General features: G+C 42.9%; 1 protein-coding gene across 5 annotated transcripts in view; it reads right to left on the bottom strand.

The window, feature by feature from the left end:
* Khdrbs3 (KH RNA binding domain containing, signal transduction associated 3) overlaps nt 1-18,537 on the bottom strand; it is a 167,438-nt gene that overhangs the window by 64,680 nt on the left and 84,221 nt on the right. For all 5 annotated transcript variants that reach the window (XR_005870498.1, XM_040730334.1, XM_040730337.1 and 2 more), the window contains exons 4-6: nt 15,062-15,208; nt 7,441-7,580; nt 3,562-3,757 (exon numbers count right to left, since the gene is read on the bottom strand). Coding sequence is in view for 4 of the 5 variants with exons in the window: in XM_040730334.1 (XP_040586268.1) it covers nt 3,562-3,757; nt 7,441-7,580; nt 15,062-15,208 (483 nt within the window). In the remaining variant the exon portion in view is untranslated. The remainder of the gene's footprint in view (nt 1-3,561; nt 3,758-7,440; nt 7,581-15,061; nt 15,209-18,537) is intronic.

Here is an 18,537-nt window from a genome sequence, read left to right as displayed (position 1 = left end):
AAACAGCAAGTATTAAATCAATCTTAAAAAAGTAAACAGGCTGGTTAAATATAATCTACAACGGTTACAGAAATAAAATTTTTGTTAATGAATATTTGTCAAGGTCTTTTAAAAATTCTTATTCATTGTGGTGCCAGGAATAGGCTGCATATATGCTATGCAAATAATCTAAGTTGCCAGCCTCAAGGACATCTTTAGAATTTATATTTCTGAATTGCAAAAGGACTCTTCTCAGAGACAGGGATGGTCTAATATCCTTAAATAGTGAAAAGGCCTTATTTATTTGTTTATTTTAGGTTATGAATTTGTTTTCATTCTTATTCCCATCAATTCTTCCTAACAGCTCTCTATTTTCATTTACCAGTTTAAGGTGTCATAAAATAGTATTGAATACAAAGGGACACAAACTACATTTAATCGAGTCAGTGGTGACCTCCATAGAGAGAAGGCACCCTGCTTTGTAGGGTTGTTTCCAGGGAATTAAAGACTGTGCCACAAACTGCCAATGGCTAAAGAAAAACTAGCGCTAATGGTCTCTGAGACAGGTGAATACAGATGGTGGTACTGCACAGCTCCGTGCAGACCCACGAGACAGCAACAACTGCCCGTCACAGAGGCCTCAGCACCATGCTGCAGTTGGCAACCTTCTAAAACTTGGCTTCCCTCAACACAGGCCTCCTTCCTCATCCATCCACTTAGTCAGCACTGACCGAGGCACAGAGGTGCTGGACATGACAGCATGGCTGGACGTGAGAAGGTGTGTAGGGAGAGGGGAGAAGCCCTCCTCAGAGTTCAGAGTCTGGTTCACGGCTGTTCCTCGGCAAGGGAACATTTCAGCTGTTCTAAGGAGAAAGGTCCTTCCGCTTGCTCTAAGATGACGCTTTCATGTTAGTCTAAGCTGTCAGATTTGAAATTCATTATTTTGTAGTGCACTACACTACATTAAAAAAAATGATGAAGAAACACAAAGTTAGGCGCTGTTTAGTTTTTGTTGTTTTGTTTGGTAACACAAAAAGCTAAGCACTGACTAACCATCAGGATTTCAAACAGTTAAGACTAATGGCCAATGTCTAGACACACGTCAGAGACTACCAACTGTACCCGTGTGACTAGAAGAGGGACACTCAGTTGCAGTTGGGTCAAGAGAGAGGGATGAGTTAAAGGGAACAGCTGGGAAGCTGCTAATGGCGATCTACCATAAGTGAGGGGAGGAGGCCTCTTCCCCCCCTGCACCGCCATCAGTGATGGCCCAGTTACAGTACACAGCCGCTGAGCACTGGACATTAACTCTGTCAAGGGATTACAAAAAGCTAAGCTAAGTGGGGAAAATCCTTCAGCTTGGCTATTAATCTGAGGAGGTATTTCAATGACTAACAAATGGGAAATTAAGTGATCACATTTGCAGTCTGAGCCCTTCACAGTAGGAGTTGCTTGGGGAAGGTGTGCACCTATGACAGGGTTTTGTTTCCTACAATCTGCTGTTCCTCCTGAAGTGGCCTGGAAAGCATGCATGCTCAGAGCAGGAGTTGATGCCTTCCAGGGAAATTGAAGCAAGAGGGAAGGTGGCTGTCAGTAATGCAGAAGGGTATAGTAGAAGCAACATTGGCCCCAAGTGCAAATCACAGCTTTAAGTGCCTTGGAGAGGGCCAGGTGTGGGTGTGGAACACGATAAATAACGAAGGTTTCTTTTTCCTTCAGATGCTCCAATCTTTGCTCCTGAAAATGAAACAAGTAATATTTTGCAGGGCTGCCACGGCAGTTAAAGACCTAGTAGCGTAAATTCATCCCACACAATATTTATCCGTCAATTCATTAACTTGATCGGTTCAATTATTTTCTCATTATCAAAAACTAAACAAAAATCAGAGCTACAGGCAACCAACACCCCATACCCCCGCTGCTAGCACTCTAACCGAAATTAAGGATCCATTTTTTTTTTATTTTCCTCCTACAGGCAAGAAGCAAGAAATGTTTGCATTTCTTCCACTAATCTTTAGGCTGGTCAGCATGCACACGCTTAGGCAGGGAATATAAATGCAGCTCACAAAGCAGTCCTTAGTGACTGTAAGATGAATTAGGACATGGAAAGGTGACAATAACTTTCTCAACATGTGGTTATAAAACCAGCAAATGTGTAACTTGCCTAACTCATTCCAAGTGGATGGCAAAATGAATTCTGTGACCCAATTTCCCACAACCCCTGCCTAGCAATTTCTAGAACATCATCATTCAGTCCCAGTTAGCCAGGTGGGAATAAAGTGGCTCATGGCATGTATCTACAAGGCCTTCAAGAGCACTCCTCTTTGTTGTCCATACTCCTTTTGGAAAAGCCAGCATCTGTGGAAGATCTCTAGGGATGGCCAATACCGTCATTTTCACAAGAACATAACGAAACAGGAAAACAAGCAATTTTAAGAGACGAGAAAAGAGTCACATCCTTCCACAACTGAAGTGAACAACAGAGAATCTGTTATGGAATGATAGCATCGCTGAGTGTAAATCACAGGGTTCTCTGCTGAGTCAAAGGAGCCAAGAGTTGCGCATGCCTGTCCTTCCACATGCTCAGGTGAGGTGGGAAGATATGGTGACTACAGCCATATGCTCGAGAGCCCACAGCTCAGCCACTGACCCAGGAGTTTCTACAGCAGTGGCTGGCCTATGTGGAAGCAGAAAAAGGAGCAGATGATACGGAAAGCGCAGTTTAGGCCAACCCCAAGGCATGAGCCTGGTCTAGAAACTAAGGAGACAGCATTCATGGAATTTCACTGAAGTTCAGAATGCACAAGTCAAAACAGCTCCAGATGGAGCTGGACTTTAGTGACTCTGGGATAATCAACCTTCTAGAAACTGTGCAAAGAGACAAAGAGGAGCTCAGTACCTCCATAAAGCAGGGGAGTCAGGGCCATTAATGCTGGTATCTTACCCCCATCACTATGGCCTTTGACAACGGTCCGTGGACTTCCCCTCAGTACCCACAGTGACTGGCAGCAGTCATCCACCTACTGACTTTTCATTTTCTCCGTCTGTGATAAGCAAGGAAGCTATAGCAAGAATCCCCAGCTTTTACAGTTGCTTTTCTTTCTCTTACCCTAATCACAAACTACATCTGAGAATTAATGAATTGGTAAAGAAAACTAATCGATGCAAAAATATGAAATTTTAATTTTCTTGACTGAAAAGAACTTCCATTACAAATTGATGCTAAGCAGACTGAAATGACACATTTAAGGGTGATACCATCTTGGTATATTTAAGCAATCACTTTTCAAGTGACTGACATACTCTGAGGCAACCTGAAATGGAATATGAAAGAATGTTCTAGTCAACTCATGGAAGAGCTTAACAGCTATCTCCTGAACCCCGCCCTGTATTCCCCACAGCTGGCATCCTGCTTAGCTTCAAGCTGCCTGGCAAAATGAACGTACACTTTTGAATTTCTGTGTGAATTGGCTTTAATGGTCAATAACTACTCGCCAAGCTGTGGAGGTGAACCAGAGAATATGACTATGACACAGTATCTGAACCAGATCAACTGATCACATGACCGCTGCCTTTACTTACATACTCTCCATAGGTCTCCTGTGTTGGGGGTGGCGGTGGAGGTCTGTATCCAGTTGGGGGGACACCTCTTGCTCTGGGAGTGAGAAGTCCTCTTCCCCGGCTCACTGGCCCTCGGGTGGAAAGGACTCCTCGGGGAGTTGGTGTCCCACGTGGTACCCCAACTGCAACAGGCCTGGCTGTGACTCCTCCTCTTCCCCTGTAAGCAAGAGGGTCAAATGAGCAATATCTGTCATATTTTCTACCACGTTATCCTTCACACACATTGATATCTCAGACAAATCACTGTTCCATGCTTCTGCAATATGTAGTAAGGACAACACAGTAAACCACAGCAAATGAACATGTATCTAGGCAGCTAGCACAACACAATACGGAAATATCCCAGGCAGAGCTTAATTTCTTCATGGTGGCCACGATGGGAAGCTCTGACTTCCGGGAGGTCACACAAATGATGCCATTCCAGAATGACAGCAAATGTTGTTCATCTATGGACAAGGAATCTGAGACTTGGAGAGATCTTAAAATTGCCTGCAAACACATGCAGAGAAGGGATTCAAATGTATGCCACAGTTCTGCCTGCTACCAACAGACAATTGGCTTAAGGGAAGAGACACAGGCATCCATGAGGGCTCTCCAACTTCTAGGCCAGCCTGCCACCGCAACCTGCAAATGTGGAGTAAGATCCTGAAACACACCCCTCCATTCCTGCTGCTCCCCCAGGTCTTTCTTCTAGAGTCTCCTAGATCACACTTGGAGTCAGGCAGGGCACAGGAAGACTATGGGTAAAGAATAAGCTTACTTCATCGCTTTGCAATGAAAATGGAAAAGTTTTATTACAACGCTATTACTGTGTGATTTAACTTCAGATGTATTCAGGGTCAGAAAGCTGTCCTGAAGTGGTAATGGTGAGGTAATGCTAGAAGGTTCTAGAAACCAATTTGTCCTACTCTGAGACTCCAAAGTGGCCCACAAGGCACATGCCCTGCTAACTTACTCATGCCACTAGGTAAGAAATATGTGAACAAGACAGAGTTGTAAATGGCCAATTCTGAGAGATGACCACATGTGCCTTCTACTAGGGACTTGGGAGCTTTTATGAATTTACCATGTAACAGAGAACAAACCAGGAAGCGTTGGTTAAGATAAATTCAGGTTGATAGACACAAGTAACTGACAAAACCCAGCTTCTGGGAAGCTACCCAAAGATCTTGTAAAAATCTTATAAAAAAAATTATACTGCACCACAGGAAGTTTGTAAAAAAAAAAAAATAAAAAAAAAAACAAAACGGTAGTTCGTGAGACAAGGTGCAGCCCTGGCTGGCAGAGAGCAGCCTGGCTTCTGAGATTACAGACCGTGATCTTGTGCAAGCACTAGACAGTGTTAGGCACCCGGGAGGGCTGCACTCTCTGTAGCATTGCATCGTGACTTCCCTCACATTTAGACATGGTGCATCTCGCACCCAGGCTTCCTCGTCAATTGTCATAAAGAAACTCAAGATAAATTTGAGTCCCAACCATCAACTGGGGATGAAAGCTTTGAATAATCACACAGAGGAAGGGGTTTCTCCAACTATTACATTCTAGTAGAAAGAAAGCTTCTCTCTTGGTAACATTGCTAGCTTCATGGAAAGAGCACCAAATTATACTCTATTAGTGATTTAAGGAACACTGAATTTTCACACATTGGCAATGAACATGACATCTTCTGGTCAGTGGAGATTCATTTTGAGCCACTATTTCACCATGTGATATGCAAGAGTTATTAGGTAACATGATGAATTTTATTATGTACTTGTATATAATAAATAGCAGAACAGGAGCTTTTGTATAGTAAACTTACTTGCCTAAATTCTGTATCTGTCACTCTAAAGAACATTTATAGACTTATATTCCAATATGGTGATACCTATTTCTGTATCCACAGGTTGTCAGGCATGACTAACTAATGGCTCGTTACAGGAATCCATTAGATGTGGTCAGTATACTTGTATAAACTAGAGAGCAGAGCTTTCTACATAATTCACATGCAATGCTGCACATGTTCTGCTTTTATAGGACAGGCAGCACAAAAGTTTGTTTATATCACTGTTACCATGGTTACCACATCACCAGGCTATAGGAATTTGTTTTAGCTGCATTATAGTCTAGGAAGACCAATCCCACATGTTGCAGGACTGCATCTACTAAAAGAAAGCCCTACAGCACAGAAATGTTCATTCTGGGAGGCTGTTTCTTATCTGTCCATATATGCTATTTCCTTTGGAAGAAAGATCTGAACAAGACATTTCAGTCCAGAAAGAGTTTATATCTGCACAGTATAGCCCTCTGCTGAAACCACAATACCTGTCCCCCATACACGGCAACAGACAGCAGAGTGGTAATGTACAGACATGACAAGTTAGAAGACTTAAAATACCTACTGAACATACTGTTTTACATGTAACATAGTTTGGGGAAATGGGTAAGCTCCCATCACTTAAAGATAAAACTAGCCTAGTAACTGCAGTAGGCTGAATGTCAGGCCAAACACTATCCTGCTGTCAAATCACAGGAACCTATGCAGGTTAGGTCAGTTACAGGAAAAGGCCTGATGGAACTTTCAGATGGAATGGTGACGTCAGATCACCTAAGCAGACCTTCCTACAGTCACACACCCTTTACAAAAGGGACACAGAAGAGGGAGACACGGTGCAGATGGATGGAGGGCTGAGTGATGGGCCACAAATCATATAGCCCTGGCAGTCACCACGAACAGAAGAGTCAAGGGAAGGATTTACTCCTTTCCAAAACCTCACCCTTGGCCTAATGACACTGAGTTTGCACATCTGCCTCCTGTTTCTGTAAGAGAAAAGAATATCAAGAAAATTCTACCCAGGAGATGCCAGATCTGTGGCAATTGGTCATGGCAGCTACAACAAGAACTATTTCAAGCAAGACAAAAATGTGGAAATGTACATTCTCATTCAGTGAGTATCCACACAGCGACTCCCAGACTTATCCACAGCAACCCTCAGCTCTTTCTCCTGGAGGAACCGAGGTGCCTACATCCAGGCCTGGCATACAACACAGTAGCACAAATAGTTACTGACAAGCACGCTCAAGGGAAGTAACGTTCATTCCTCAAATGAACTTAGAGGTATAAAATAAATGTTATTTTAAATTCCATCACATAGCGCATCTGAAAAATACAATTCTACATGGTTCCCAGCTTAACAGAAAAGTTGAAATTTCTAGTTGGGGATGGTGGTGCAGGCTGTAATCCTAGAACTCAGGTGACACAGGAAATCACTATCTCCAGAAACAACTTCATAACAAAAAGTGTTCCTCTTTTCCCCGATTTTAAGATAGCCATCTCAGATTTGTTTTTAATTTCTTTGATACTTTTTTCCCTATTACAAATTAACCATCAATCCAGAGAAACAAAAACTTTGTATCTACATGCCAGCTCAGCAGTTTTCATCAGACCCAGGCCACAGGGAGTGACCAAAATGCAGACGCACTCAGGGGGCCTCTCCTTAACTGACATTATGCTCAGTGCTGGCGGGGAAACAACCCCAATAGGGAACAGTCAGTACATACACAGGGTATCCCCCATGGTACCAACGCTACGCCGACTTAAACACAAGCTCCGTCTCAGGGAATTACAGAATCTGTGCCGGGGACAATGCCAACAATTACTAGCTAGGAAGTCGTACAGGGTATATGTAAGTGTAGGTCCAACTTTCTCACACCAGAGTCAGTCTCCTGACTATGACCTCACAAAGTCTGAATGCAGCTTTGTACAAATTTACTGACAACTATTTCCATCCACTAATGACAGCACCACCCAAACTGTTGCCATGGCAAGCCTATCTAAAACCAAAAAGTAGTTATACCTACCTGGTTATTGCTGGTGTTGTCACACCTCTTGTACGCAAAGTGGATTTCCCTCGAACCACTGGGACATCTGCATTTTCTGACCCTCCATTCAAATACGTTAATTCCTGGAGCTGCGCTTGCCGGATTTCATCATTATAGTCCTGCACAGAAAAGACATCGAAAATACAAAAGCACTTAGAATATAAAGCAAGCAGTAATTTTTTTTAAAGAAAATGAGGTCAGGGAAGCAGTTAAAATATGAATTCATTGAAATAAAAATAAATTTTTTAAAATAGAAAACTACAATTTTTCCTTCAGACTAAAATAACAACTAAGCCAATGTCTCTCCTTTTCTAATGCATAATTCCCAGCTGAGATACAAGGCCACATAGCTTTGTGTGCGGTGGACATTGCTATTCACAGCTCCATTCACTCCTAAGTACTCAGCGTCTACATCGACTAACAGAAAAGCCTGAGGGAGCTGATCATAGTACATTCAAGTCAGGCAGAAAGCAATGAGCACACACATGCTTAGCTTTCTTCACACTTACAAACTCCAGGATCCCTAGGGAACAGTCACACACATAGTAGGGGGGTCTTCCCACCTCAGTTAAAATAACGAGGACTATGAGAATCATGCTAGCTAGCACAGACATGTTCCGAGGCCCACACCAGAGGTAATTCTAAATTGTGTCAGAACCAAAGAACTTCCAGATTTCTAAATCTGAGTCCTGCAAGTCTGTACTTTTCTCACAAGGCTGCAATGTCCACACACTGAACTCGGAAACTACGACTCCATCCTCCTTCCTTCCTCCATGTAACCTTCCTCAATTCCATTTGATAATCACAAAGACACAGAATAAACAGATAAAAATGTATCATCACAGCTTTGCAATATTGACAGAGGAAAGTCTAACTTAGCTGTCCAGCAGCCAAAGGAACTTCTCTACAAAAGGGCACATCTGAGGAAGAGAGATCATGTCATAGAGGGGAGGCTCAAAGTCCCACACAAGGAGATAAAAAAAGACTCCAAGAGTACTAAATTACAAAAAACAGAGATACTAGCTAAGGTAGATGGGCAATCTTGAGTTCAAGACTAGCCTAGCCTACACAGTGAGTAGCAGATCGGCCTGGAACACGAGTAAGAATATCACAAAAATGAATAAATAAATAATAAATCAAAAAAGGTACTACACAGACAAATTATAAAGACATTAAGGGATCTTAAAGAGAAAGCAAAACCAAATCATGTAAAGCCATGTATCACTTTAAAGGTAACTTCAAACAATTAGAAGGAAGGTTGCTGAGACAATTTAACCATTTTTAGGGTTTACCTTCTGGAGAGGACAAAACCAACCTCCAGACTGTAAAGGAAGCAGAAGAAGGAGAAAGCTCCACTCCAGGGTGTCCTGCGAGTGCAGCTACACAAAGTCTGTGTTAGCTTAAAGTTTATCAGACAGCCCACACAGAAGCCTGGGGACTGCCTAACCGGAGAGCCACTCTTGGCCAGATGGCATGGATGGAGAGAGAAGGGGGACAAGGAATCTGTCTCCGTGAGACAAAGAGTGAAAGACCGTTAAGAGCCACAGTGAAGGCAGGATCGTCTCCTGATATTTGGCTACAAAAGGGCACTCACTGACACAAGGCTTTACAGGTTCAGGGGCACCAAGGGGGCTTCAATCCGGAAAACTATGAGCACACTCCAGTGTGACAGTGAATTCAGGTGTGTCCTGAAGTATTTATAACCTGAATTAAAAATGTGGAAGAAACAGAACATTTACAACCAAACCTATGTCTTCTCTTTCTGGTCTTCCCCAAGTATCAAACAAAAACTAAGTAAGTACCATGGAATAAGAGGAATCCCATGAACACTGCTCACAGGAACGCTGAGAATACCATGTGGAGGGTGTTTCACATCAGAGTGAAAACCACTGCTGTAGGCAGACGGGGAGGGATACATACACAGATCCTCTCTCTCCCAGACCTACCTGCGCCTCAGACCTGTCAGCTGCATCTTTCCATTGTTTGGAACTGTCTGAAATAAGACTGTAGGCAGACGGGGAGGGATACATACACAGATCCTCTCTCTCCCAGACCTACCTGCGCCTCAGACCTGTCAGCTGCATCTTTCCATTGTTTGGAACTGTCTAAAATAAGACTGCTAATGTTTTATCAGCCATTTTGCTAAACAACGTGTGAAGATTAATAAATACTTTGCAAAGCACAGTCTAAATAAAATGTGCTAGAAAAATGCTAATACTTGCCCTGTGGAAAATAGTTGTGATGTGTGATAGTTGTAGATGGCTAAAAATAGATTTGATTAAAAGATCATGGCTGAAGCCCTGTTGAGACATCAGTAAAAGTTTGGAAAAGTCAAGTTAAAATCATTTGCCCTAAAAAAGATTGGATGTTTATAACAGTCCATTTTAAATACCAGCTTTGCTAAACTATTTTAAAATACACAGATACTAAATGACTGGATGTATGGCTATGTCTTTTCTAAGACAATTTAAGAGAGATTTAGTTGGTTTACACTTGTAATATCAGATGGGCAGGTGTGACAAATCATAGTTACAACAAAGCCATACACAATGGTTTATGAACAACAACTAACTCTCTAGGTGAAAAATAAAAGTATTGAAACACCTACACTTTCTTCAATAGTTAAGAGTAGAAAGGGGATTAGAATTGTAGCCCCCCACCCCGTGTGTGTGTGCGTGCGTGTGTGTGTATGTGTGCGCGTGCGAGTGCGCGTGTTTATATGCAAGTGGAGTCATATATGTACATGACTTTTGTACCCAGTGAATTCAGTCTGCTGCGTGAGCCTGGAGAATGGTGGACTGATTCAGAGGCTAAAGGAGTCTGCTACCAGGACTGATGACGCGGGTTCATCCCGATACCCCATAGGTAGAAGAAGAGAACTGACTCTGGCATGTTGTCCTATGACATTCACAAGCTAAGGCATGTGCACACACTGTAAAAAACAACTGTAACACTAAAAAGTAACACTGGAATCCAGTGTCTTCACACACATACACACACACACACACACACACACACACACACACACACACACACTACTATTTATAATAATTTGCCAAAATACCACAATACTTATGTTCAAGGTTTTCTTGGGATTATTGTTGACATTGTAACTATAGAAAATAACTTTAACTCTCATTATTTGAAGACCAGTTAAAATAAACTCCAGAATGTGCAAGCAATAAAGTCAGATACAAGAATAGTATCATGAAACTTCACAAATGCTCATAAGAACAAATGTAAAAAAATCACATATAATTTAAGAAACAAAAAATAATGAGTGGGGGGGTATGTTCTGGATAACTGAGGATGACTAGAGATGGTGTGTTCTGGGTAACTGAGGAAAGTCTCCATGAAAAACAATGAAAGTAAAACAGTTCTAAGATACCATCTAAGGAGGCTAAGAATGGATTCAAGCCATACAATAAAATGTAAACACTATAAAATCAATCATGAAAAACTGCTAAGTTGCAGGTAAGAAAGCAGTCTGTGGCACTCTTGCCTGGGGACGCCATCACTCTGCCTGGTCAGCCCGAGCATGAAAATGCCATAGCCCTAGGAGACGGCTCCTTCACTCTGGGACAAAGGTGGAGCACCACACCAGCAACACCATGCCCACTGCAGCGAAAACCTCAACAGGAAATGAACGAGGAAAAACGACGGATCAGCAAGCCTGGAAGCACCACCTCTAGAGAGGCAAGCAGCACACTGCCTGCCCAGAACGGAACAAAATAGGGTCAGAAAAGAGCCAGGGAGACCCTGGTAAGCTCTCATGCGCATGCGCGCTTGCCTGACCGCAAGTCCCTGCAGAGCAGACACCAAAGAATCCCAGCAGGCAGGAAATGCAAGGTGGACACAAAAATGGGCCACTCTGGATTCCACAGCGCACAGCAACAGGGACCTCGGGTTAAGACAGGCGCTGAGCACATAGCCCTTGACCAACCACTGGTGACAGCCAAGCCACGTGGACACAGCATGTTCTCTTTCACAAGGACAGAAAAAAATAAAAGCAAGACAGGAAGACATAAACACGCCTGGAAAGCATGAAGGACACAGAGCCGATGGGTTTAGTTCGGCATGATTCTAAGAGAAATGGAAGACAGAGCACCAGCAACAGCAGCAGTATTGGAAGTAAAATACATAAAATTCAGATTTGCTGCATTATGTTATCTAACTCTAGCATTTTCAAAAACAACGGATAAAGAGACACACAAAGAAAATGTGAACAATTCTTGTAGAGGAAAAGCAGGCAGAGGCAACTAACCCTGTTGAGGAGGAGCCACGCATGACACTTGTAAAAGAGAAGAGGAAAAGGTAAAGTCACTGCTGTGAACAGTCCTGGGAGACGCACACAGCGTAAGTGAGACGGTGGAACCAGGGAACCTGAAAACAGCCCCACCCGAGAAACAGGAAGGAAGAAGATAATGGAGCCTGCAGCTACGGGGCAGGAGCAGGCAATCTAACATGGAGGTACAGGTAGGTCATTCAGGGTGGAGAGTATGAAGTGAAAAAAAATTCAAATAACTGAAAATATCCCACATGTAAAGAAAACTAGTAACATGCAGATCTACAAAGTGTGATAGCCATATTGCTAAAAACTGAACTCGAGACACAGGAAAAGAACAACATGTTATGGACAGAAGCAAAGTGACTCCTGGATTCATTACAAGTGAGGGCCACAGGTCATACAGAGACACGGTCAAAGAACCGTAGGCACAAACTATCACCCAAGATTTATAAAGTCTACACTTCACTATGTGGGTCCAGTAAACTCACTCCCTGAAAATTCAAAATGAAAGCAGGTCTATGTTACAAGAAAGACTGTATGTAAATATATATATTTCTTCAAACTCAAAATAAAAGGTACTGTAGGGCAGCTCCATTCACACAGGCAGAAAGTAACACCAGAAACGACAAGTGTAAAAACACTTCCTATAAGGCAGCTTCTCAGGGTTACAGATGGTAAACTTTGACAAACCATCAGTACCATATCTTGCAGCAAGTTACGAGGCAGTATATGAAGATGGAGGGGATGCAAACTTGGATTTAAAGATCAACCAATGTGATGTGCCACCATAGCAGAATAAAGGAGGAAAAACTACAGGACCAGCGGTCTTCTACAGGAAGATAGAAGACTGAGGAATGGAGGTGACATACAAGACGACAAAAGACATCAAGAAAAATGTCAACAGGTGCCCAGAGTGCCAGAGTGGTCTTTAGTAACAGTGTGATAGGTATGTCATACAAGCCTAGTAATTCAGTTAGCGGGGATTTTATTTAATCAGCCTCCATTACTTTAATGCCTCTATTTTTTAAAATACTGTGTATAAACAGTAAAAACATCCAGCAAGGTCACAGAGCAAAATCAATATGAACAAAATCAATTGTACCTATAAATAAATGTTCCATTCGCAACAGTACTGGAAAATGTAAAATATTTGGAAATGAGGCTCAACTGTTTGAGTATTTGTCACTCTTGCATAGGAGCAGGGTTCAATTCCCAGCACCCACACAAAAGTTCACAACATTCTGTAACAGGAGTTCCAGAGGATCCAACACCCTCTTCTGGCCTCTGTGGGCACTGCACACATGTATTCTGCACAGACATAAGCACAGGCAATACATCGTACGCATAAAGTAAAAACAACTGTTTTAAAAAACATTTGGAAATAATTTTTACAAAATAAGTGTCACCTGGACCCTTAAAAACATAAAATACTTTTGAGTTACTAAAGAACATTGTTTTTGAGAATGAGAAGTACTTCATATTCACAGAAAAGACACAAAATTAAAAATTAACTCTAAACTCATCTACAGATTCAACAAAACATCTAGCAGAATCCTTGCTGAACATTCCAGAAGTTGGAACCTTATACTAAACCCAGTATGGAAAAGGAAAGGAACCCAGACAACTCCAGGAAAGGAAAACAGACCAGGGAGCCTCCCATGCCTGCACTGGGGAGAGGACACAGCTTATAGCAGGAAGGGGCGGGGTTTGGAAAAGTCTGCGCTAACCTTACTGAGAATTAAAAAGAAAATAAAAGTGGAGGAGGAAAGCAACACTATGATGGACAATTTACACCCCAGACTTCAAAGTTCATGGAAAGGATGAAGGAAAATATGCAACTGGATTGGGACAGGCTTACTATAAATCAATGGGACACAACTCAGAGTCCCAAATACAAATAGACAACGCTAGGCAATTCAACAGGGGGACAACAGGAAAAGTCAAATTTAGATCTGAATCGCATGCCATACACAAAAATCAACACAAAGGGACTTAACTGGAAAGAATCTTAGGAGGTCTTTAGTTTTGCTCTGTTTTGTTCTTTAGACAGCATTTCACTATGCACTTGGCTGGCCTGGAACTTGGAATGTAGGTCAGGCTGGACCTAAGTAACAGAGACCTTCCTACCACCCAAGTGAAGAGTTTAAAGGGGTACACCATCATATCTGGCAAAAAGACCCGTAAATGAAAGAATATTATTAAACATTTATAAAGAGATAGCAGCAGACATTAATAACTTTGGTTTAGACAGACAGTTGTTTTAGCCAGTCCAGATTCTGGGTTAGAAAAATTAAGATTCTATCTCCTGACAGAGGATTAAAAAGGCCAAGGGATGTACCAATGTAGCCATCCATGAGAGAAGGACCCTACCCCATGTGCCACAGTTGCAGTTTTAGTCATCTCATGGGCCTCTCTGTCAAACTACAAACTCTAGAGGGAAGGGATTGCCATCATTCATTTATAAGTGTCTACCACACAATGATACTGTTCTTAGACTAAATGAGGCTGGAGGTGTAGCTCAGTGGTATGACCAGTTGAGTGAAACCCAGGCTTAAAATGTACTCCACACTGTAGGTCAATCTCCCAGCAGAGCTCTGGATAGACTGTCCCTTCTGAGGACAGTCTCAGTGTAGACAGTTTCCTGGCAGATATGCCAGCTCCTCTGAAACAACTGTCTACAGAGCTTATTATGAGCACGCAAAAAACGAAAACAAAACTCTTTTCATCACTAGCACACCAATACTTCAATTAACTCTGAGAACGACAGCAGGGATACATTCCCTTTAAATCATCACTTTCATAGCAATGCCTGGCATCTGAAATGTGACCCCCAACAGAACGTATCCTGAAAGCCCCTGTGCTCTGAGCATCACAGGAATGTCTGCATGCTATACTCAATCATCCACTGAGATTTCTATTTTCCCCTAAACTACACATTTCTCAAGGAGTCAGGGATTGCTTTTATTTAAATCTACATGTCCCACACCAATCACGGGCCAGGCATATGGGGGACATTAATAACTAAAGGACAGCATGGAATTTATGTGGCATTTTCAGGATCACATAAAAACCTATCCTGGAGTCCCCAAATCTAAATGAGTGGTTCTGCTTTTCCAATATTTTAATCTTATAAACTTGGTGATAGTACTTAATCTGTCTAAAATGTTACTGCCCTTAAGAGGTTCCCTGATGTCTATAAAACAGGACAAACAGGAGACCTTAACACAGGGAGTCACACAGACAACAAGCAGGAATCACGTCATCGAGGCTTTGGGTAAAGACACAAGTCAGTCACCAGGGAAAAGTACTGACAGGGATGAGGAACTTCTTGATCTCTTCCAAGGCATGCCCCATCCGGGCATAAGCTTCGGCAGGGGGCGCGAACACCTCGATGAGCACATGCAGGTCGTCGTTGAGGTGGAAGTATTTCGCTTCTCCACTTTTCCTCAGCTCTTCCTCCTAAGGAAGAAAACTGTGTTTAAAATGTGACATTTTGAAACAGGAAAAACCAAGCAAAAGTTACTCAAAACCATATTTGGCATATGTTTGTCACAAGAGACTCCACTGCAAATAGCACCCCAGGATAGTTTCCAACTACAAATGTGATCCTGTTGTTCCCAGGTTCTGGAGAACCCTGAACAGGCATCCTATTCTGTTGGAATACAGTTTCTCCTGTTCTGATGCTGCCCCTAAGGGATCATCTACCCTTGGCCACCTGCTGACTCCAGTCTGCCCCTGTCTACCCCACTGTCTCCCTTAGCTATGCACAAACCTCTGTTCTCCCACTGTCTCCCCTAGCTATGCACAAACCTCTGTTCTCCCACTGTCTCCCCTAGCTATGCACAAACCTCTGTTCTCCCACTGTCTCCCCTAGCTATGCACAAACCTCTGTTCTTGTACTTGGCTGAGTGCCCAGCTCACTCCTGCACTATCGATGCTTGCTGTTTCTGGGATGCTGACACCAAGCTTCACCACAATTCAAAACATCCAAAAATGTTTCAAGTTCACTTCTTTCTTTTTGGTTTTCCCTCATTAGTAGGCGACTGCCAGAGAGCAGACCCTGTATGCCCATCTAGCCTGATGATGTGTGAATGCTGGATTATGCTTCTCATTTCTATCCCGGAATCATGAAGGATGTCTTGTGAGGAGTCACTGTGCAATCCACAGTGAGTTCCAACACCCTGTTCCACGTCGACATAATGAAGGGAAGTGTGCTGTTTGGAGGGATGTGGACTCGACTGCATGACTTTGGGCAGGTGCCTTTCTCTTATCAGGGAGGATTTTAGCATGGGACAGCACCAGTTCAACATTATCTGATGAGCCTGTTGAAGTGTGACTCACAGAACAGCTCCAGCGTGCTGTCTACAGCAGGACGCACCTATAACATAGAAGATGTGGGCAAAACCTACAGCACAATGAAGCCAGCAGTTAAGGCCCAACAGATCGCAGTGCCCCTGCACTTACAGCCACGGGCAGGTGTCAGCATGCTGTAGCTTCATCAGTGTAGCAGATAAATGAACACAGTGAGCTCTTGTTAAATTTGCTACAGTAGTGAAGACTGGTAGAACTTAATATTTTTCAAATGAAGGGTTTTAAAACTAAGTAAGGGCTTTCTCTTTAGAAACAAACACGATTAACTGAGAATTTATGCAGGCAAAGTTAAACTACTAAAAGGATCAACTGCAGTCAATATCCAAGGGTTCCTGCAGGGAAGAGATAGCTATGGGCCAGCAAATAGGATACTGATGGTGCATACCTAAAGCGAAACCTGCTACTTAAACTATGCCCTGCAGCTGCTTTTGGTGAAATGTTTGAGGGTTTAACGATAGACCTCTTGGTGGAGGAAGCCAGTACAGCAAGGAGCAGCAGGAAGAGAAAGTTGTTAGGGTGGAATGAGGAAGGAGTTTTGCTGCGGCTTGGATCTTGGGCGTCTGTCCCTCACAAGTCCATGTCCCCAGAAAGGTCACTGGGAAAGGTGACTCGGAGGTAAGATCCCTCCCACCATTGGAGGTGTGCCTTAGAAGAAAAAATACACACCTGTCCCATCCTCTCTCATGCTTCCTGGCCTCGAGTGAGTGCCTTTGCTGTCCTACACTCCAGACATGAAGTGCTGTCTCGCTACAGATTCCCAAACAATGGGGTCAACCCATCACAGGCTGGTACCCAAAAACTGTGGGTCCACATAAGCCTTTCCTCTTTCATAAGCTGGTTGTTTCAAATATTTGCTACTGTGATAGCAAGCTAACAAAGTGCCCCTGGAGGTTTGAGTGCATGTAGCCAAAGAAGGGTACCAGACCCAACACAAAGATACACAGTACAGTCTCTTTATGAGATTCGGGTTCATGTCGATACCAATGAAACCTAAGAACTGCATTAGCAGCATTCAGGCAGAGATTCAAATAATTCTAAATACTTAAATGCCAAAACAAAACTGAGTCTTTCACACCCTGGGTGTCTATCTAGTTAGCATCTTTGTTGCCTGAACCACTGAGGGAGCTCCTTGCAAGGAGACTGTAGTTGTCATGGCTATTTCTCCCCCTTGCTACCTCCTGGCCCATGCTCACACTTCTGCTTGCTCCCTGATTCTAGAAGAACAAGGTATAGGAACATAATAATAGGCATAGCCCTCGTCTTCCCAGGATCTGGAACATTTTTCTAGAAGGATGGTATAGTAAGAAGAATTTTTGAAGAGATTGAGAATTATCAGACCTACACTGCTCTCCTACAGGCTAGGACTCATGACATCAAAGGACAGAGACTTCTGGTTCCATTGCATTCCATTGATAGTGGCTGGGTGGAGTGGAAAATGTACAATATATTCTCTTCCCCTAGTTACTCTGTGGTTTGACAGAATACATGTTTGGTGATGGATTCATGTGGTTAGAGACAGAAAGAGAGACTTGCCCAGTGGGTGGTAAGTACTCTGGGGTGGAGGTCTAAGCTTGTAAACAGGGTACCGGACCAGCAAAGGCAGCGGAGACACTCAGTGACAGGCATTCATGAGGAATACTGTGGCAGATGTCTTGCTGCTCCCTTCTCCAGACAGCTAGGTGCTGCTTCACAGTGACAGGGATGGGGTTATTCATTATTTCACAACATGGATTCCCTTTTCTTGAGGCTTACTGCTTGCTGTCATTCTTATGTACCAAATATGCCAGCAGCAGAGAAAAAACACAGCCTTATTAGGCAGAATAATTTGAAAGGATTGCTAAACTTTGATAGCAAGCTGGTGGCATTCGGGATTCCATTTACTGCGTGGACAGCCAGGCACAAACTATGACTGTGATTGCATACGTATACACAATTGGTGAGAGCTGCCATCCTTGCTTCTTCTATGCCCCGTGAGGTGTGAAGCTAATGTGCCCGCTAGGTTAGTTTCACACTAATTCTGAAAACACTGACTTCCCATCCTAAAGTTTTTGGGGTCCTAGGACCTACATCTTAAACTTTGTGTGAGACTGAGACATGCCACGTTTCACTTCCATTAGTGCTGCTGTCAGAGACACATGGCTTCACTGTGCTACCCTAGTAATATAACTGATCCTTCTGGATAACCCAGGTAATGACCCAAGTTCCCAAGTCTCAGTTTTATTACATGTACAACAACAAAAAAAATGTTATCTATCATATTTCCTAACTATAATGTGGAGTACAGGCAGATTTCTTGTATTAGGGAAACTACATTCAGACGGACTTGGCTTGTTAAGAGGTAACATTTACTTTATACAAGCAAGTTTACATCTAAAACTCATTGTTTAATGTGGGCAATTCCGGAATGTGGACTTGGT

This window comes from Mesocricetus auratus, unplaced genomic scaffold (genome assembly GCF_017639785.1).
Source record: "Mesocricetus auratus isolate SY011 unplaced genomic scaffold, BCM_Maur_2.0 Super-Scaffold_100023, whole genome shotgun sequence".
NCBI classification, from domain to species: domain Eukaryota; kingdom Metazoa; phylum Chordata; class Mammalia; order Rodentia; family Cricetidae; genus Mesocricetus; species Mesocricetus auratus.
This window is presented reverse-complemented; position numbering and strand designations above follow the sequence as displayed.